Here is a 22276-nt window from a genome sequence, read left to right on the forward strand (position 1 = left end):
AATAGTTCAAGAAAGACCACTACAAATGAGATATGTTTTGCACGGTTATACAATTTAATAAATCAGAAACTGATGACATAGTGCTGTATTTTACTTCTTTATCTCTTTTTTTCAACCAAAAATGTTTTGCTCTGATTAGGGGGTACTTGATTTAAAAAAATGTTCACAGGGGATACATCACTGAAAAAAGGTTGAGAACCACTGATCTAGTGCATTTCCATTATGTTTACAGCAGAATGCGGGTAATAACTTGATTTTTTGGTCATTCATTGAATCTTTTTTTTTTTTTGTTCGTTGCGCCGTTGCGAGGGTGTTAGGGAGCCTGCTGGTCACTAAACACTGCAGGAATGTAGCAGCAGAGTGCGCCAAATACAGCTGCTAAATAATACTTTGACAAAATAAAAGCATGTTTTATTGTAAGTTTATGAGCTGGAGTATGTTTAGAACTATATTTAGCCAAATTATTTTTGCTTTATTTCGTCAGAAAAAACTAACCTGTTATATAGTTGTCCATACTCTCTTTAAAGGCCTACTGAAATTAGATTTTCTCATTTAAACGGGGATAGCAGGTCCATTCTGTGTGTCATACTTGATCATTTTGTGATATTGCCATATTTTTGCTGAAAGGATTTAGTAGAGAACATTCACGATAAAGTTCGCAACTTTTGGTCGCTAATAAAAATGCCTTGCCTGTACCGGAAGTAGCAGATAATGTGCGCGTTACGTCACGGGTTGTGGAGCGCCTCACATCCTCACCATGTTTACAATTATGGCCACCAGCAGCTAGAGCGATTTGGACCGAGAAAGCGACAATTTCCCCATTAATTTGAGCGAGGATGAAAGATTTGTGGATGAGGATAGTGAGTGTGAATGACTTGAAGAAGAAAAAAAAGACGAGGGCAGTGGGAGCGATTCAGATGCTATTAGACACATTTACTAGGATAATTCTGGAAAATCCCTTATCTGCTTATTGTGTTACTAGTGTTTTAGTGAGATTATATGGTACCTGAAAGTCGGAAGGGTGTGGCCACGGGTGTTTGTGACCGCCAGTGTCTCCGGTGGGAAGATGTAATAGTCCGCAGCTGCAGGAGGACGCAAGCTCCGCTCATGTCTACGGTAAGAGCCGACTTATTACCACAATTTTCTCACCGAAACCTGCCGGTTGACATGTGGTCGGGAACCATGTTCGCTTGACCGCTCTGTTCCATAGTAAAGCTTCACCTTCGGGAATGTAAACAAGGAAACACCGGCTGTGTTTGTGTTGCTAAAGGCAGCTGCAATACACCGCTTCCCACCTACATCTTTCTTCTTTGACGTCTCCATTATTAATTGAATAAATTGCAAAGGATTCAGGAACACAGATGTCCTGAATACTGTGTAATTATGCGATTAAAGCAGACTACTTATAGCTTGGATTGGGAAAAAAGATGTCCGCAACAACTGGTGACGTCATACCGCAACGTTTTCAACAGGATACTTCGCGCGAAATTTTAAATTGCAATTTAGTAAACTAAAAAGGCCGTACTGGCATGTGTTGCAATGTTAATATTTCATCATTGATATATAAACTATCAGACTGCGTGGTCGGTAGTAGTGGGTTTCAGTAGGACTTTAATACTCCTGTCGGGTCTAAGTAAAGTAAAAGCAAGCAAAAGTGAAAACCCTTACACTAAGAAGGTGAGAATAGTTTACATAGAGCTAATCTACCCATTAGTATGTCCCTCAACCACAAAATATTTGTTTAGATGAGGTCAAAATTTATTCACGCTTGTCAGTATTTTTGCAGCATTCATAATATTGTTGTGCCACAGTGACAGATGGTGAGAAGAAAATCATTAGTAATCATGTTGGGAATACGCAAATGTTGATTATAAGGGATGTTTTAGTCTCCAAAATGTCATTGAAAAGTTTTGACAGGTGGTGTACAAGTGAAATGAAGGCATTCAGCAAGTGGAATTTTTGGATCCTGTTCATCTAATATTGTCTTCAGTATGATTCGAAACAGGAACAAGGTGCCCTAAGAAGTGGAAGAACATTCCTCTTCATGTGTGAAATCACTCAACCAAATATGTGACTTTTGTTCTGTTCGTGTATGACCAGCTGTTGTGGAACGGCCTCAGGGCCCTCCTCAACATCCTCCCCCTTCCCCATCATCCTCAGGGGCAGCAGAGGCCCCCCGTGTTGCATTGCAGCGTTGGTGGGGGGGCAGCAGTGTGCTCCGCCCTTGTCTTTGGTAAGGAAGTAGAGGAGGGCGTTGAGCCAGGCGTTGAAGGATGCCAAGGGCCTGGTGATCTTGTAGCACATGGACACCATGGTCATGGTGCGGCACGGAACTCCCTTGGTCACCTTCAAGAGCAGGAAAATGGTCCTGGTCACGTGGAAGGGGAAGAAGCACAGGGCGAAGAGGAGGGTGATGGTGATGATGGTCCTGATGGATTTTCGTCTGCGGCTGGCATAAGGCGAGTTGGCGCCCAAGAAAACAGAAACACCTTCCTCCCTACCCGGCGGCCTGGACATTTTGTTGTGTCCTCGTCTCCCGAGGGGCCTCTTGTCCACGCCGGCATGTCCTCGCCGGGAAGAAGGCCGAGAGTGCAGTGTTTTGAAGATGGTGAGGACCACGTGGGAGTAACACCAGGCGATGATGGAGAAGGGGACAAAGAAGCCCAACAAGTGGAGAATAATGCCATAGGGGACGTAATCGGAGAATTCCCTGTCAATGGCATCGTCCCAACAGTTCTGGAACTCCTCAAAGCCAACATGGCTTTCGTTAGCAGCGAGTGCTAACCTGTCGACAGCACCGCTCGTGTTGCTGCCCAGTTGTCCCGGCGCTCTGTTCAGGTGACCCGTCTGAGCAAAGCGGAAGATGGGACAGGTGAGCGCAAAGACGACAATCCAAACCAGGACGCACGTGCACTTCACCGCTTTCTTGGTTTCCAGGGTGATGACCTTCATCGGGTGGCAGATGCCCAGGTACCTGTGCACGGAGATGCAGGTGAGGAAGAAGATGGAGCCATAGAGGTTGAAGTAGAAGAGGAAGCGGACCAGCCGGCACATGAAGTCCCCAAACACCCAGCGGTCCCGCATGACATAGCTGGCCACCAAGAAGGGCAGCGACAGGCCGTACATGAAGTCCGTGGAGGCCAGGTTGACCATGTAGATCAGCGAGGCGTTCCAGCGCTTGGTGCGGCGGAAGGAGCGGTATAGGACCACGGCGTTGAGAGAGAGGCTGAAGATGAAGGTGAAGGAGTAGCAGATGGGGAGGAAGATGTACTTGTACGACTCGTCGATGCTGCAGAAGGCCGGCGAGGGCGCGGAGGTGGCGGGAGAAAAAGTGCTGAGGAGGTTGTAGGGAGGAACTCTGCCTCTGGGTGTCATGGTGAAGAATTTAGTGACGTTTGGCTGCTTTAGGGACCTTCTGTGTCGTCATGGGCGGGCATTCCTTATGATCCTCTGTGGACCACAGGTGTTTGTTCACCTACAAGTACAAGTACAAAAAAAGATAGTTTGATAGAGAAACCAAAGGCACAACTCTTGTTTCTATTCAAGCATGGCACTGCAACGTATTATTTCCCTCCAAAGTCGCAGTCGGAAGTAGTTAAAGGATTTTTTTTGCTTTCCCATTAGGCTTAAAGCATTGTTTTGTTGAAACACAACAAAGATTGTCTGATGTTTTTTAGTGTGAACACACAACAAATTTAGGTGTCCTGGCTGGTCCACATTACAGAGCAAAAAAAAGAGAAAGGCAAGACAAGATGAAGTTTCGACTAAGGATTAATAACAATAATAATGAGTATGAGTTTATTTGGAACATGCAAGCATACAACATGATACATCACAATTTTCAGTTTCTCTTTTCAACATGTTCGAAAAGGAGTAGGAAGAAGCAGAGCTTATTTAATCCTACCCCTTTCCTTTTACATAACAGTTGCTAAAACTATTGTTCACTTCCTGTTCTCAATGTCTTTACAATATACTCAAGTAATTAAATACAAATAAATAAATAAATAATTGTTGAAGTTTTATTCCATACGATGAGATAAGTAGATTATTTTGAGAATGAAAGAATGAATGGGTGAATACATTCAGAATGTTTATCATGATTCTTCTTTTTTGTACTTTGTAAGCACTTTAAGTTTGAAGAGTTTCTTGAAGTGGATCATATTAGTACATTGTTTGATTGCTTTGCTTAATCCATTCCATAGTTTAATTCCACATACAGATGTAATGAAGGTCTTAAGTGTTGTACGTGCGTACAAATGTTTTAAGTTACATTTTTCTCCTCTTTGGTTGAGAAGAATTGTTGTATATTCTTGGGAAGCAGGTTGTAGTTTGCTTTGTGTATAATTTTAGCTGTTTGCAAATCCACTATGTCGTGGAATTTCAGTATCTTTGATTCAATAAATAAAAGGGTTTGTATGTTCTCTATATCCAACTTTATGTATTATTCTAACTGATCTTTTTTGTAACACTGTTAGTGAATGAAGTGTACTTTTGTAATTATTTCCCCATATTTCTACACAGTAACTCAGATATGGTAACACTAGTGAGCAGTAGAGAATATGAAGTGATTTTTGGTCTCGAACATATTTAGCTTTATTCATTATTGATGTGTTGTTTGCAACTTTATGTTGTATATTTTTTACATGAGATTTCCGGTTCAAATTTTCATCAATCATTATACCTAGAAATCTGGTTTCATTTACTCTGTCAATTTCTATTCCGTCTATTTGTATTTGTGTTTGACTTTAATAACTTTGAGGTTGTTTTTTTTTTAGTAATAGAAACGTCTCTCCCCCTCAGCGCACCTCCCCGACTCTTCTTTCGACTGCTGACTCGGATCTTTGCATAGCGCTTTTCACCTCCTGTTGTCCACGGCGGATTTGTGTTTGCCTTCCTGTGTACGAGGGGACGCTGCTGATTCAGTCCCTTCTCACCCCATTAACTCAGCAATAAGTAACTACACGTCCGTGCAGGGTGTCTCTCTGTACATTCATCCTCCTTACACATCAATAATTCCAAAATACATGGCCGCTCCTTGCCACACAGCATGCAGGACGTACAGCATGGGTCAGTGTAATGCTGCTTTTTAAACGCAACAACATTCGCTTGACTTTTTGTGTTAGCGTCAGACACTATAGCAGCACTTGAGTTATAGTGAATTGGGCTAATATGTAAACCATACATGACAAATTAACCAAGCAACACCAATAAGGTGTAAAAGACACTGTACCATTAACAAGCTGCTACAACCTGTGGCTTCTTGACATGCAGCCTTTGCACAGCCAAAGCACAAGTATGGAATAATTTCCCTCCTATAGGCTGCACTAACACATGATATGTGTCCCGGCGGGTCCCCCAATAAGAAGACACCGACCATGGAGGTGGATGAGAGACAATTGACATTCTTAAGTATACACAAACCTTGATTAGATCACTAGTGAACTACACTACTTGGAAAAATATACAGCTTTCAGGTGAAATTTCAGGATGAACCAAAAATGCACTATAACCTATAATTGTGAACTTAGTATGACCCTTTTTAAACTTTTGAATGTCCAGCTCAACTACTTTTCGCACAGCATGCGGTTCTCTAACAATGAGCCGAAAGTCACCCTGTGCGTGGTCCATGAACGGACGAAAAAATGTCCCGCTTCAGTTAGAATTGGTATTTGAACAATGCTGTTTATATTTAGAGTTATTGAGACGAAGGCCACACAAGTAATCAACGATACTTTGCCACTGAGAGGCATTAAACACAATGTTCGCCACTGAGCTTATAGTGTCGTTATCCGATTGCAACGAGATGCAGAAACTGGAAGATGAACAGAAAAGAATATTGTGTGCCTTACGGTAAAAAAAATAGAAAACATTAAATCTGGAAAAAAAAAAATCACGTGAATTAGCTTTTTTTTTGGAACCTTAAGAAGTTTAGAGAAGACTAAATAATGTTTACCTGTAAAAGGGAATCCCAATACAGCATCCCTAACTTTTTGTGAGTAGTCTATAGGGGACAAGTAGTTAGTTCAATATTGAATCTAAAAATAACTTTGTAATATGAGTCACGTTTTAGTAAGACCGAAAGAGAAGCAACGTGTTTGTGTGCATGGAGCTCATAAATACCTGCATCACTGCAAAGATGCTTACATCATCTGGCGGTGACTTTGCCTCCATATGGCTGCAATCCCGGCGTGTTCCCCATCAGAGTAAACAGGAGAAAAGAGACAAATCCTCCACAAGTTCACGTCATCGGGATGAAAACTGTCCTAGGTAAAAAGAAACAACACTCTGAAGTAGTCGGGAGTTGTAAAGAAGAGACCTTGACAGTTTGACCACTTTTGCTTTTACCTTTTTCTTGTGGGCTTTGCAGCCTGTTGCCATGGCGACACAGCCCCTCCCTCTCAGACCCTCTCAAGTCATCCTTGTGTGTCTGTGTGTGTGTGAGAGAGAGAGAGCTTGGCCTCCCTCTCGGCTTGTGCTTGATTTGCAGTCAAGACACATATGCAAGTAATGTAGTGTATATAGAGGCAAGCATTGCAGACTCAATTTACAAATACAAACCCCGTTTCCAAATGAGCTGTGAAATTGTGTTAGATGTAAATATAAACCGAATACAATGATTTGCAAATCATTTTCAACCCATATTCAGTTGAATATGCTACAAAGACAAGATATTTGATGTTCAAACTGATAAAAAAAATTTTTTTTTTGCAAATAATCATTAACTTTAGAATTTGATGCCAGCAAAACGTGACAAATAAGTTGGGAAAGGTGGCAATAAATACTGATAAAGTTAAGGAATGCTCATCAAACACTTATTTGGAACATCCCACAGGTGTGCAGGCTAATTGGGAACAGGTGGGTGCCATGATTGGGTATAAAAACAGCTTCCCAAAAAACGTGCACCCCTTTGTCCACAACTGCGTGAGCAAATAGTCAAACAATTTAAGAACGTTTCTCAAAGTGCAATTGGAAGAAATTTAGGGATTTCAACATCTACAGTCCATAATATCATCAAAAGGTTCAGAGAATCTGGAGAAATCCCCCCACGTAAGGGGCATGCCCGGAAACCAACATTGAATGACCGTGACCTTCGATTCCTCGACGGCACTGTACCAAAAATCGACATCAATCTCTAAAGGATATCACCACATAGACTCAGGAAGACTTCAGAAAACCACTGTCACTAAATAAAGTTTGTCGCTACATCTGTAAGTGCAAGTTAATGCTCTACTATGCAAAGGAAAAGCCATTTATCAACAACATCCAGAAACGCCGCCGGCTTCTCTGGGCCAGAGATCATCTAAGATAGACTGATGCAAAGTGGTAAAGTGTTCTGTGGTCTGACGAGTCCACATTTCAAATTGTTTTTGGAAACTATGGACATTTGTGTCCTCGGGAAGAAAGAGTAAAAGAACCATTCGGATTGTTATAGGCGCAAAGTTCAAAAGGCAGCATCTGTAATGGTATGGGGGTGAATTAGTGCCCAAGGCATGGGTAACTTACACATCTGCGAAGGCACCATTAATGCTGAAAGGTACATGCAAGTTTTGGAGCAACATATATTGCCAATCAAGCAACGTTATCATGAAAGCCCCTGCTTATTTCAGCAAGACAATGCCCCACCACGTGTTACAACAGCGTGGTTCATAGTAAGAGTCCGGGTACTACTCTGGCCTGGCTGTAGTCCAGACCTGTCTCATTCATGAAAATTTTGAGGCTTAAAATACGACAACAGAGACCCCAGACTGTTGAACAGCTTAAGCTGTAAATCGAACGAGAATAGGAAACAATTCCACCTGAAAAGCTTCAAAAATGTGTCTCCTCTGTTCCCAAACGCTTATTGAGTGTTGTTGAAAGAAAAGGTGATGTAACAGTGGTGAACATGCCCTTTCCCAACTACTTTGGCACTTGTTGCAGCCATGAAATTGTAAGATAATAATTTGCACAAAAAAAAATTAAAGTTTATGAGTTTGAACATCAAATATGTTTTCTTTGTTGTGCATTCAACTGAATATGGGTTGAAAAGGATTTGCAAATCTTTGTATTCCGTTTATATTTACATCTAACACAATTTCCCAACTCCTATGGAAACGGGGTTTGTATATATCCAAATTCACATGCAAATTGTAAATTCACAGCAAATCACTGGTTAATAATTGCATTACTTCCATAGTAATGCAATTATACCTACTCAGTGGCCTAGTGGTTAGAGTGTCCACCCTGAGATCGGACCTGAATTCAAACCCCGGCCGAGTCATACCAAAGAGTATAAAAATGGGACCCATCACCTACCTGCTTGGCACCCAGCATCAAGGGTTGGAAATGGTGGTTAAATCACCAAAAATTATTACCGGGCGCGGCCACTGCTGCTCACTGCTCCCCTCATCTCCCAGTGGGTGAACAAGGGGATGGGTCAAATGCAGAAGACAAATTGCACCACACCAAATGTGTGTGTGACAATCATTGGTACTTAACAGTAAATTATTGTGAAATATCTTTGCAGCAATCTACTATAACTGCAGAGCTGGGATTTTAAAGTTAATTAGAATACAGTTAAAACTAAATACTGTAACTGCATAAATGTAATTATATATTTCATTACGATAAAAATATAGCTATATGCTGGACCGTAACTTCACAAATGTATTTATATCGTTAATTACGCTCTCAATTTAACAGCATTCCGCCACTTACTGTACAAGAGTGTGCAGTGTAGTCTATGGTACCCCTTAAGATAAGGGTTCTAAACCTTTTAGACCTTAGGGTCTAACTGTTCGACGACAGAGGGGCCCAGGGCCCATGTAAATATTAACAGTGAATTAATAATCCATCCATGCATTTTCTACTGCTTACTGAAAATTCTAAAATTATATCTAAATTAATTACAGTTTAACAGGATAAACACTGAAATGATTTTAAACCATGTGTTAATCACAAAGATTATTAAGACCGTTTGGAAAAAAATTCTAATCAAATATACTCCAAAAGAAAAACACTCATAAAAACTAATGAACAATTGATTTACGCAGTGATAAAGTAAATACATTCTAACTGAATTCGTAATAAATAGTGTTTCTTCAATAAATTGTCAATAAAAATTAAAATGCAAATACAGCTTCACCACTTTATTCATAATTTTTGCACTTAAGAAACTTCTCTATGATTTCAGCTCTAAACTTCTTTGTTTTGATTTTCATACAGCCCCGGCGACTTGTCCAGGGTGTACCCCGCCTTCGCCCGATTGTAGCTGAGATAGGTGCCAGCGCCCCCAAAAAGGAATACGCGGTAGGAAATGGATGGATGGATGGACAGCCCCAATTGGTGGAAAATTATATTACAACGTAGTGCCACTGCAGCCTCTAGAACAGTGCTTTCCAACCACCGGCACCGGGCCGCAGAATAATTTTTTATAAATTGTTTTTGTTTTAATTATTAAATCAACATAAAAAACACAAGATACACTTACATTTAGTGCACCAACCCAAAAAACCTCCGTTTTTCATGACAAAGAAAAAAAAAAAGTTTTATATACATGATGTAAGTATATACGTAATGTAATAACGGGAACATTTGTAATATTTACGTATTTTGATCATTTTAAGCATACGCGGGCGCATTACTTTAAAAAAGGCATCATGTTTGCTTTTTTTTTCTTCTTCATCACTGATTACTACTCACTGCAGACTTCATGAGAGACAACAAGCATAATAAAACATCCCTTACTGTGCAAGGTCTGCTGTCATTGGGATGCCGACTGCTAGGATGTTTATATATTCCTGTTTGGATTAAAAATTACTCATAATCCTCATCAAGAAACGGGGTGGGGGCAGGGGGCAAACACCGAGCATCTTTTCATGTTGTTCTCGCCATTTTCGGGTCCTGTAAATAATGTTAGCACTTAAAATAACAATATCACTAATATCTAGTTCATAATCAAGTCACGAAATGTATATGAAGTATTCTTGTTGATTTTTGTATGGTTATTTATTGGATTTTATGGACAAAAAAAGAGAACATCCCATTGCCTCTGTTGTAAGAAGACTTGTATTTACATTTATTTCATATTTAGAAAGAATTAAAAACAAATGTATCCCTCGTCATGTCTCTCATGTGAATGACAGGCAAAATTCCAAAAAAAGTGCAGTTCCCCTTTAAGAGTAAAATCCGTTTGAATTTAAAATAATTTGTTGTGATATTAGAGGACTTTGATCACAGTAGTTTACTGTGAAATGACAGTTAAATGCTGTGAAATCCGGGTGAATGTTTACAGTGATATATAGAACCTGCGCATGGGTTTGCTGTTTTTAAGTTCAAAGATGCAGTATATGACAGGAAAACTGCAAAAGAATGTCCAAAGTAGAGAATATAAATGCTTGTTTGTCCATTTATGTAAGCATTGCCAGACATACAATTATTTTTGTATTTGTGTGATAATTACACCGTTGGTCTTCACGGTGGCAGAGGGGTTAGTACGTCTGCCTCACAATACGAAGGTCCTGCAGTCCTGGGTTCAAATCCAGGCTCGGGATCTTTCTGTGTGGAGTTTGCATGTTCTCCCCGTGAATGCGTGGGTTCCCTCCGGGTACTCCGGCTTCCTCCCACTTCCAAAGACATGCACCTGGGGATAGGTTGATTGGCAACACTAAATTGGCCCTAGTGTGTGAATGTGAGTGTGAATGTTGTCTGTTTATCCGTGTTGGCTCTGCGAAGAGGTGGCGACTTGTCCAGGGTGTACCCTGCCTTCCGCCCGATTGTAGCTGAGATAGGCGCCAGCGCCCCCCGTGACCCCGAAAGGGAATAAGCGGTAGAAAATGGATGGAATTACACCCTTTGTACGATCAGTAATTCCAAAAATATCATAATGTTTGACAATTCGAACACTTCATTACACGGATATTAACAACAAAAAAGCAGGATACATTCTGCACTGCGACTCATGTGTTCTTTACAGCCAGATGGGGGCGCTGTGTCAGCTTTTGTTCTTCAGTGCGGTTGGTTTATTTAAAACAGGGGCGCTCACACTTTTTCTGCAGGCGAGCTACTTTTCAATTGACCAAGTCGAGGAGATCTACCTCATTCCTATTTATAATTTATATTTATTTATGAAAGAGACATTTTTGTTAACAAGTTAATGGTGTTTAATGATAATACAAGCATGTTTAACACACATAGATTCCTTTCTTTCATGAAGACAAGAATATAAGTTGGTGTATTTGATTCTGATGACTTGCATTGATTGGAATTTGACAGTGGTGCTGATAACGTCCGCATTTTCAAATGGAGGAAAAAAAAAGTCCTCCTTTCTGTCCAAAAGCGCTATATAAATTTAAATGACATTTAAATGACAATACCACATGAAAGTGGTTGGATTTGGCATCTCATTTGTCCAACTTGCATACTCGTTTTTAAACACTTTGTTATGAGAGTAGCATATGTGTGTGGCCCTTTAATGTCTGGCAGCAGGTGAGTGACGTCAGTGAGTGTGCGGGTGGGCAAGCAAGTGAGAAAACGGTCGCTGAGGGCGGGGGAGAAATACATTGGCATCAAACTCCGTAGCTTGCTAGCTTGTGCACGCTAGCTTTCTGAGACTCTTATTTTGTTAGCACAGGCAGGATGAAACAGGTCTTTTATGGTGAAGACAGGAACTGTGCAGTCGGTCTTTAGAGTTTTGACAGTAGGTACGGAGTCTCTAGAAATAAAATGTGTTTCTCTGCGTCCGCCCTGTTAGTGTTTTTTTTCTCAAATATGAGCTTGCAGCAGCCAGCGTCATTTCACAAGATCCCCAGGTGCCGAGAATGTCAAACAACTGACGAAAGTGAAGTCTTGGTATGATTGATGATTGCTCATTTTTATGTCTATTTTTTAATGCCTGGCTTGAGATCGACTGACACACCCTCCGAGATCGACCAGTCGATCGCGATCGACGTAATGGGCACCCCTGATTTAAAAGGTAGAACTGCATGATTAGCTATGGGTAGGCGGTAATGTTTTGTAGTAGTAAACGGCCCTGAACAATGTCAATGTACAATCATTTTCCTCAAATTACGATTAATTCAAGCTTCGGGTATGATAATTTTCCAGTTGTCATCTGGCAACACTAATGTGTTGTGTGATGTGTGTGTTCTGTGATTGACTGGCGACCAGACCAGGTTGTAGTCAGCCTTTTATCATAGGCCAGCTGATCGAGCTCACCTTTGACATTAATTTGGACAAGCACTCTATAAAATAACTGTATGGTATATACAGAGAAATTGACCATAACGCAGTTTAAAGAATATGACAATATTAAATGTGTTTATCATGAAGTGATTTGTTAACATTCAGTCACCAATAACAACACTATACATAACACGGGTTAAAAGAAGTGTTTTCCACAGCACAATGGAAATAAAGTGGTCGTCACTTTTCTAATACAAGAAAATACCTGAAAAGATGAAAGAAATAGTCATCTTAACATTAAGTATGAGTGGGCATGAGGTCAGCATAGTTCTATGGTATAAAAATGTTAAAAAATATTCCCTTTTATATGTAAAAACATTTTAAAATGACTTGCATACAATTCCTTTTGTCTGCTAATAAGATCCCTTACTTCCTCCTGGTGATGTGTCAGTCTACGTAAAGCGGGAAAAGTTCTCCTTAGCACAACTGGTGTTTTTGGATTTTCAATGGAGAAAAAAAAAAAAGAATAAAAAATGAAAATAAAAATAGGTGTACAAAAAAAAAAAAAAGGGTCCAGCTGTATCAAAGGGTGGACCGCAGTCAGCTACCACTGGGATGTCTGCCCACTTGCCCAGCACACTCACAATGTTCTCAAGGTGTCACCATCAGCTGGGATTGCTCAGCAGCGTTCCCAGCGAGGTCAAGTCTTGAACCTCCAGCAACATGGCGTCCTGCTCCGTCCTCAGCTGGTCCCGCATCTGAAGGCGGCCCACCAGCTCTGTACTTAGGTCTGAGGAAAGTTCACATTAGAAAACAAACACAGATGGTGTAGATGAGGTGCTTGTGTGTACCTTGTATAGTTTTTCTGAGGGAGGAACAAAGAGCAGTGAGCTCCTTCATGGTGTGGTTCTGCAAATCGGTGCGCTCCAAGGGCCTCTGCTGGACGATGCTATCGTTGGCGGCGGGCGTCTAAAGGAAGGGAAGGAGTTTACCGACTTTGTTACATGTCCTTGAAGACATGTAAAAAAGCGGCAAGACTTTCCTCACCAGTGGCTTGTGGTCTGCTCGCAGTCTGTCTCGCAGCTTCTTCCAAGTGTTACGGAAACCTCTTGATTTTGTTTTCTCCGGTTTGGCTGCAGGCTGAGGGCTCTTATGAACAGGAATGGATCCTCTCTTTTCCAGGAGGGGGCGCCATTTAGGAAGAGAAAACCAAAGATGTTTTGATAGGTTGTAGCGTGTGCTGACCCAGCATCACCACAAGGAGGCGCGTACAATGGAAAACATTTAAAGGCCTACTGAAATGAGATTTTCTTATTTAAAACGGGAATAGCAGGTCCATTCTGTGTCATACTGGATCATTTTGCAATATTGCCATATTTTTGCTGAAAGGATTTAGTAGAGAACATCGACGATAAAGTTCACAACTTTTGGTCGCTAGTAGAAAAACCTTGTGTTTACCGGAAGTATGTGCGTGTGACGTCACGAGTTGCAGGGCTCCACACATATTCACATTGTTTATAATGGGAGCCAACAGCAGTAAGAGCATTTCGGACCGAGAAAGCGACAATTTCCCCATTAATTTGAGTGAGGATGAAAGATTTGTGAATTAGGATATGGATATTGATGGACTAGAAAAAATAAAATAAATAAATAAATAAAAAAAGCGACGGCTCCGGGCGATGGCAAAGTGAGCATTTCAGATGTAATAAGACACATTTACTAGGATAATTCTGGAAGATCCCTTATCTGCTTATTTTTTTAATAGTGTTTTAGTGAGATTTATAAAGATTGTAAAGACATACCTTGAGGTCGGATGGCTGCGGTGAACACGCAGTGTCTCAGAGAGAAGCGGCGGAGCCAAGCTCACAGCTGCCTTTTTTGACAGCTGCTGCAGGACGACGAATAATCCACTGATGTCTCCGGTATAATATATATCACAATTTCCCCATCCAAAAACATGCTGGTTGACGTGGAGAAAACATGTTTGCTTGACCGTCCCGCTTCACAACAAACAAAGAACATCGGCTGTGTCTCGGTGCTAAAGACAGCTGCAATCCACCGCTTTCCACCAACAGCATTGTTCTTTATAGTCTCCATTATTAAACGAACAAATTGCAAAAGATTCAGCAACACAGATGTCCAAAATACTGTGTAATTATGCGGTTATAGCAGACGACTTTTAGCTGCGAGTGGTGCAGCGCCAATATTTCCTAACAGTCCGTGACACCATGCGTACGCGTCATCATTCCGCGACGTTTTCAACAAGAAACTCGCAGGAAATTTAAAATTGCAATTTAGTAAACTAAAAAGGCTGTATTGGCATTTGTTGTAATGTTAATATTTCATCATTGATATATACTGTAAAATATCAGACTGCGTGGTCGGTAGTAGTGGGTTTCAGTAGGCCTTTAAGTAAGTCTCTTTTGAGTCAAAGACAATAACCAGTCGATGTCATCAAGTCTCTGTCCACTGTGTTCTTCCTTTTAGTAAAACGTGCCCACTTAGTGTGGGGAATTTTGCTTATCATTCACAATCCCTATGTGAGACAAGAACACATGTTTTTCTTTTACCATTCAGTCTGACTTGTGAATAAACTAGGGATGCACCGGTTAATCGGTAACCGAATATATTCGGCCGAATATGGCAAAAAAAGCCACATTCGGCCTTCGGTGGAATGAGTTAAATGCAAGGCCGAATAGTGGCGTGTGACGCAATGAGGCAATTTTCTGACGCGGTGACGCAATCAACCAACGTGCAGTGACGCGGTGACGTTGTAACCAGGCGCCTTCGGAAAAATGTCAGCAGTGTGGAGAAATTTTTAAGTGTCGGAAAGTTACAAAAGTATTGCAGTTTGCAACGAATGTTCAGCCAAACTGTCTCGAGGAGGTGCCTTGTGGCCGACGAATAAGTTTGCGACTGACAGTGCCAAAGCACACGGAATTTTAAAGAAGGTAATGGAGTTTATGGCTTTGGATGATCAACCGTTTAGTGTTGTGGAGGACATTGGCTTTCGGAGACTCATGGAGCACATTGAGCCCCGTTACATGATACCGAGCAGACAGTATTTCTCTGATGTGTGCTCTTTACATTGTGTGTGTGCTGTTTACATTATTAGCCTGGTGTGTAGGCTACCTGTATAAGTGTATGAGGCTACAAGCACACACTTAATTGAGATTTACTTGAGCCTTCTGTTTACATTATTAGTCTATCTACTGTGGCTAAGCAGACATTTGCCAAAAGGACAATAATTCATTTGTTGTGGGTTTATCCACTTTAATGCACTTTTTTTTTTTTTTGGAATGCATGTTTTGTTTTAAGGCCTAATATAAATGAAAAACTTTGTGCTTTTTTTGAAAAGCAAATGCTACTGAAATATAAAAAAAAATGTCAATATTCAATAAAATTGTACTTTATTTAAAAAACATGTCTAAAAATGTATTGTAGGCTATTTATGCAATATAAAATAAAATTGTGAAAAACTGCATTCATTATTCGGTATTCAGTATTCGGCCTTCGGCCAAACGTTTAAATTTTATTCGGCTTCGGCCACAAATTTTCATTTCGGTGCATCCCTAGAATAAACGTTGGCAAAAGTCAGCCAACGAAAGGAGTCAATGGCATTTGCTTAATTTTGCCTATTTGGTAAGCTAAAAAGCATCTGAAAACCTCGATCAAGGTTTTATAAAAATGCTTTGGGTATATATGTAATTTAGTAACAGGTACATTCATAATACCGTTATATTTACGTATTTTGATCATTTTAAGCATACTGTGAGACGCATCACCAAGTTTGTTGACAACAACACACAGCAGACTTTGATTTAAAGAATAATCACAATCCTCGTATGTGGTTAAAAAAAAGTTGGGTGCAAACGATCGTCTTTTCGTGTCTTTTTCACCATCTCAGGGTCTAAAGTTGGCTGTCAAAGTTGATTAACTTTTCACTTTACGGCTACAACCTTCTACTATCCAGGTGAGTGGCATGATTTATAATCGAGAATGAACATTCACCATCTCAGAGACAGGAGAGCAGTTCCCCAGCTCATGATGTCAATACAGCAGCATAATCTAGTTACCTCTTCATGATCAACGCACCGCTAGAAAGTAGTTATAAGATATAAGTTACAAAAAATAATAACAATATCGCTAGTACTTGGTTAATATTCAAGTCATTAAAAGGTAAAAGGTGTATTTTTGGCGCTTTTGGATGTTTCTTTTAGGGGATGGCTTGGCTCAGTTTGTAGAGCAGGCATGCCAACAACTTCGGGGATCCAGGTTTGATTCCAGCTTCCACCATCATTGTGTCCTTGGGCAAGACACTTTACCATTTCTTCCAGTTCCACCCACACTGGTTTAAATTCAGCTTAAAATGTAGATAATGAGTTTTTACTATGTAAAGCGCCTTCATTCTCTTGAGAAAAAGCGTCATATAAATATAATTCACTTTACTTTAGTGAATGAATGAATTAAAAAAAATACATTTTCTTCTCTTGCTTTGTCAAATTTCAGACCCAGAGGGGTTTTGTCGATTAAAAAAACATCCATTGCTCAATGGTGTTTAGTCTTAACTTCATCCACTGCAAATGTGTTGCGTTATTGCATACCTTCTTGTGGACGTCATCTTCCTTCTCCGTGTCTTCTTCCTCACTTTCACTGTCATTGATGAAGCACAGCTGCAGGTTCATCTGCGTCTGCAGCCTGGACGACACAAACATGACTCTAACGTCCTTCTCATAACAAGTGCATGAACCAGCGTGTGCGTGTTGGTACCGCGAGCTGAGGGCCGTCATGTGACTGTTGCAGGCTTCGTCGTCGTCGTCGTCGCCGCAGCTTTCTCTTCGCCTTCCTCGCTCTCCTGTCCAACTAACTGGTGCACGGCTTCGCTCCAGAGACACTTGACTCTGAGATCGAGATTGAATAGATAAGAATCACGATCAAGCTAAAATAAAATGCTTGGTCGCACAAAATAAACAAACTGTAAAAAACAAAAAAAAACAAAAACAAATTAGAATTTTATAAGATTTAATGGCTAAGTTTTAATTTTTTCAAATATTGATTTGTACTGTGGCACTGCAAGATGTAGTTAAATGAAAAGTGGGTAACAAATAAAATCTATTAATATTATTATTCATTATTTCTGGCACCCTACTTTGTTCCACGGTCCTTGAGCGCACCATAAAAATAAGTCTGTCTTGCAAAGAGCACAGCTTGTAGGTTCAATGTGTACAACTTAATACCTTAGTTGCTGAGACATTTAATAAAATAAATAAATAAATGGGTTGTACTTGTATTGCGCCTTTCTACCTTCAAGGTACCGTAGAAAATGCATAATAAAGAAGGAAAAAAAACATACATAAGTTGCACTGGAGTATAAGTCGCATTTTTTGGGGAAATGTATTTGATAAAACCCAACACCAAGAATAGACATTTGAAAGGCAATTTAAAATAAATAAAGAATAGTGAACAACAGGCTCAATAAGTGACGCATAAATAACCAACTGAGAACATGCCTGGTATGTTGACGTAAGATATTATGGTAAGAGTCATTCAAATAACTATAACATATATAAAATGCTATAAGTTTACCAAACAATCATTCACTCCTAATCGCTAAATCCCATGAAATCCTATATGTCTAGTCTCTTACATGAATGAGATCAATAATATTATTTGATATTTCACGGTGATGTGTTAATAATTTCACACATAAGTCGCTCCTGAGTATAAGTCGCACCCTATGAACTATGAAAAAAACTGGGACTTATAGTCCGAAACATACGGTACTCAAAGCGCTTTGACACTACTTCCACATTTACCCATTCACACACACATTACTTCCACATTTACCCATTCACACACACATTCACACAATGATGGAGGGAGCTGCCATTCAAGGCGCTGACCAGTACCCATCAGGAGCAAGGGTGAAGTGTCTTGCTCAGGACACAACGGACGTGACTAGGTTGGTACTAGGTGGGGATTGAACCAGGGACCCTCGGGTTGCGCACGGCCACACTTCCACTGCGCCACACCTGTTTATAACAGGGTTATACGCTTAGCGTTTTCACTAGTAGATCTGGTGCTACCAAATGAAAAAAATTAGTAGCACCGAAATTTTTTGGTAGCAATATGAAATGTCTTAAATACCCAAATGTCCTTTTTTACACTCAAACAATGGACACATGTGCACTCATACATTTAAACACACTGCCATCATAAGGCCTCCAACACACAGAACATCCCTAAACTGTGCTAGCACTGTCGCTAACACGATTGTAGGGCTGGGCAATATGGGTCAAAACTCATATACCGATATAGTTTGGCCCATAAACTAACCCATTAAGGGAATTATCCATTGATGTAACTTTTCCTTCGGATTAAAAACTCCTTCCATCGATCCACAGAGCCTTATGGATGAACTCTGAGACATTCAAAAGTTTTGTTTCTATGATTTTTGTCCAAAAATTCCATCAAAAAAACTTTTCCGCCAGTCTTTCTCTGCATTGGTAGTAGCGTCATGTTCATAACGCAATCTAAGATCATTTCTTTATGTTTTCTGCTATTTAACACCAGCATAGCCATTCAAGAGGTAATATTTTTAATTTGTGTCAATATTACAGCAGACATCACTTAAAACAAGTTGTAAGGATCCGCAGATGGCTAGTGTGATGTCATAGGTCAACCGGAAAAATAATTCATTTAACAGCGCTAAAATGAAATAAGCCCCCCCCCCCCAGTGTACGGGAGGCACATGGCGTATGACCAATAGTCGTATTAGAGAGTGTGGATGGACACTTGGACTTCACACGCAGGTGTGAAAATACAAAAAAACTAACTAATTAAGAAATCAGACTTCTTTCGTGCATGGAAATGTACTAAAGTAGTCTATTTGTGTTTGACTTTCTCTTCCACTGTTACACATCCATCCATTTTCTACCGCTTATTCCCTTTTGGGGTGGCGGGGGGCGCTGGCGCCTATCTCAGCTACAATCGGGCAGAAGGCGGGGTACACCCTGGACAAGTCGCCACCCCATCGCAGGGCGAACACAGATAGACAGACGACATTCACACTCACATTCACACACTAGGGCCAATTTAGTGTTGCCAATCAACCTATCCCCAGGTGCATGTCTTTGGAAGTGGGAGGAAGCCGGAGTACCCGGAGGGAACCCACGCAGTCACGGGGAGAACATGCAAACTCCACACAGAAAGATCCCGAACCTGGATTTGAACCCAGGACTCCAGGACCTTCGTATTGTGAGGCAGACGCACTAACCGTGAAGCCCCTCCACTGTTACCCAATAGCATTATTTTAGTTTTAATGAGTTTTAAGGATAGTCACCTTTTGTCAAAGCATCTCTTTAATTTATTCATTTATTCTGTTATTATATTATTCTGTATTAGCTTCTGTGTGTTCTCACCAGAAAAAAGCACAGTTTTATGGTTCCTACCTATACGTCATGTGATGACATGTCTGGCGAACTCATTAACTCTCAAAATGGTTCTGTAATCTCCATGACATTGATACTATTCTGATCATATCTATTTACTTGCAAACTTTGTAATTCTTTCAGTGTCTTATATCAGATATACATGATAATAGCATCAATATAAAGGCAACTAAGCGTCATTGCGAAAGCCATCCCCTGGCCACTACAACACAACCTCTATGTAGAAATACAATGTAACATCCTATGTAATTCATCTAAGTCAGTACGGGGTTTTGATGTGCTAAAACCATGGAGATGTGTTCAGGGGCGGCACTAGGTTTTAAGAAAACGGGGTGCTTAGCGACCAGGTTATTCACAAGATACGAGCGTGCGAGCAAAATTTGCACTTGCAAGATATTTTCGCTCACAACATTTTGGTACTGTATTGGAAATAATAGTGTTGTCAGTGGTTTGGTTTTGCGGCAAAAGGCGTGGCACAAATGACTGTATTCTGCAAAGTTTGTTAAAAAAAAGGCAGCATCAGAAAACGAAGCATCCAGCAAAGGAAATTTGACTCTTTATAAGGCGAACAAGAACAAACAAACAAACTCCTGCATAAAAGCAGCTTACTGTTTGTACTTTATTGATTTCCAATGTTGGTGTTTATGATATGCTACATTTTTGTTTATAGACTAATTTCATTTAATACAGAAGTTATGCCTCCCATAGGAAGCGCTATATTTATTTTTGTAGTTATTTATTACAAAGTCCAATTTATATCTGTTCTAAAAAAAATCAAATTTATACATATCATAATTTTGCTAAGCGAATGATGCAGTGTCATTTCAAACTAGTAGTTTTTGATAAAATATAATAAAAACTTGTTTTGAATTATTTCTGTCTCTTTTTGTAAAAGTAGGGCAAAAATGGGGAATCAAATTTTCACCTTGGGTACCTTTGAAAGGTACCCAAACTGTTTTGACACTATTTCCACATTCACCCATCCACACACTGATGGCGGGAGTTGCCATGCAAAGCTTTAACCGCAACCCATCAGGAAGTGTCAAGGACACAACGGATGTGACTAGGATGGCAGAAGCTGGGGATCGGACAAGGAACCTTCAAGTTGCTGGCACGGCATCTCTATCAACCGAACCATCCCGTCCCAAGTCGTAGTGACCAGCAGATAGTGCAATTCAAACCCATTTATATAGCTGCCTAAATGGTGAATTACAGTAAACAGCGCCGACCTTTGCCATCTTCTCCTTCTTCTCCTCCTCTTGCTTCTCCAACTCGGCGATACGCAGACTAAGTGCCTCCCAGTGCATGATGGGAAGGCCCAGGTTGTCCTCACTGTAGCCTTCCTGCCAGACCAGCGCCGCACCCTCTGAATCCTCATCGTCGTTGTCACCGACATCATCATCGCCGCTCATAATGCCGTCATCGGCCTCGTTGCTCTCCTTCTCCTCACCCTGCTGCCTCTGTCTCTCTTTTTCACCCTCCATCTAGTCTAGACAGTACAGACAGGAAGAACAAGTAGCAAAGTGTCAGGACTGTATTCATCTATAGAAGTATAGTTTTTACATTTTAAACATTGTCTTAAATTGTATGTGTCAATTTTGATGCAATTATTGACTTAATTATATGCTGACTGTTTTCTCATTTTGTAAATAGTGTTTACACTAGCCAGGTGTACATGAGCAAAATATATTTAATCTGATCGTAATTCAGATTACAATGTTACTGTGTTCATTGACCCAGAAAAAATGTTACCTATTATGACGTGCATTTTCATGCATCACACCTTAAATCCTAATACTTTATTTTGACATGCGCAGCACATACCGTAAATGGAAGTAGAGGAAGAAGAAGCACTGACTTCTGTTGTGAATTTCTGTCATATTATTTTTTTTAATCAATTTTGCCTTCTGTTTGCTACTTTTTTTTACCTGTCCTTTTAAAATGGAGCTGTTCTATGCCTTCCAGATCATAGTTTTGTTGCGTTAGTCTTGTTTTCAGAGCAACAAACTCCAACAGTATAAAATGTTGAATGGGGGGAGACAGCAGCAAGACAATCGCTTCATTCCGAGACGATTAAGTTTAGTCCTCCTCCACCAAAATATAACTGACATCAGAGACACACGCAGTAAGGATAAAGTTGACCCAAATTTCAGAGGAGATGTTGACATGCGCTCCAATCTGATTGACTATAGGCATAAACCACATGTCTGGACCGTAAGGAAATTTTGATCCAAATATTTGTGATCGGGTCAGAATACTCCGAATGGTGTGTTTATATGAAGCATTTTTGTTCCGGTTAGGCTTTTAAATGTGTCCAGTTACATAGCTAATGTCTAATTGCTGCTAAATGAGCTTATTTTCCTTAAGCCAAATGGGACACAATCACCCTTGCACTTCGCATAGTGAGTGCATAATTCCGTTCAAAAACTTCACACTGAGAAAATGCTGTGTGATGCCATGACCCGGATGTTGCATTTAACACACCCCAAATTGTGAGTGTGCTGTGATAGACACCAGCCACCATGTGAACCATAGATATATCTACAAATATTTAACCATGTGCTGTATTACTAGTTTGATTGAACAGTTGTACAAACAACTATTGAAATATAAACAATACAAAGGCACTTTCAATGCAAAACAACAATTGGCATCAGGCTGACCAA

At 40.3% G+C, this 22276-nt stretch overlaps 2 protein-coding genes across 3 annotated transcripts in view; both read right to left on the reverse strand.

Annotated features, from left to right (window-relative positions):
• Positions 1–514: 514 nt before the first annotated feature.
• On the reverse strand, positions 515–6340 carry si:dkey-6n21.13 (P2Y purinoceptor 3). The gene is made up of 2 exons (XM_061911854.1): positions 6121–6340; positions 515–3475 (listed from the first exon to the last, which is right to left on the reverse strand). Exon 2 carries the CDS (start codon positions 3373–3375, stop codon positions 2059–2061), a length of 1317 nt encoding a protein of 438 aa, XP_061767838.1. The 5' UTR covers positions 3376–3475; positions 6121–6340; the 3' UTR covers positions 515–2058.
• Positions 6341–12266: 5926 nt separating this feature from the next.
• si:dkey-6n21.12 (schwannomin-interacting protein 1) overlaps positions 12267–22276 on the reverse strand; it is a 12198-nt gene continuing 2188 nt past the window's right edge. Inside the window, exons 2-7 of one of the 2 annotated variants that reach the window (XM_061912353.1) lie at positions 20840–21094; positions 16930–17060; positions 16764–16857; positions 13207–13332; positions 13011–13128; positions 12267–12949 (exon numbers count right to left, since the gene is read on the reverse strand). In XM_061912353.1, coding sequence (XP_061768337.1) covers positions 12825–12949; positions 13011–13128; positions 13207–13332; positions 16764–16857; positions 16930–17060; positions 20840–21094 — 849 coding nt within the window. In that variant the 3' untranslated portion in view covers positions 12267–12824. Of the gene's footprint in view, positions 12950–13010; positions 13129–13206; positions 13333–16763; positions 16858–16929; positions 17061–20839; positions 21100–22276 lie in introns of both variants that reach the window. The other variant, XM_061912352.1, reaches the window with a different exon arrangement.

Source organism: Nerophis ophidion, linkage group LG10 (genome assembly GCF_033978795.1).
Source record: "Nerophis ophidion isolate RoL-2023_Sa linkage group LG10, RoL_Noph_v1.0, whole genome shotgun sequence".
In the NCBI taxonomy this organism is placed as follows: Eukaryota; Metazoa; Chordata; class Actinopteri; order Syngnathiformes; family Syngnathidae; genus Nerophis; species Nerophis ophidion.

Excerpts from the sequence above, each read along its gene's own strand:
- si:dkey-6n21.13 (XM_061911854.1), bottom strand. The coding sequence starts at position 3,375 with ATGACACCCAGAGGCAGAGTTCCTCCCTACAACCTCCTCAGCACTTTT.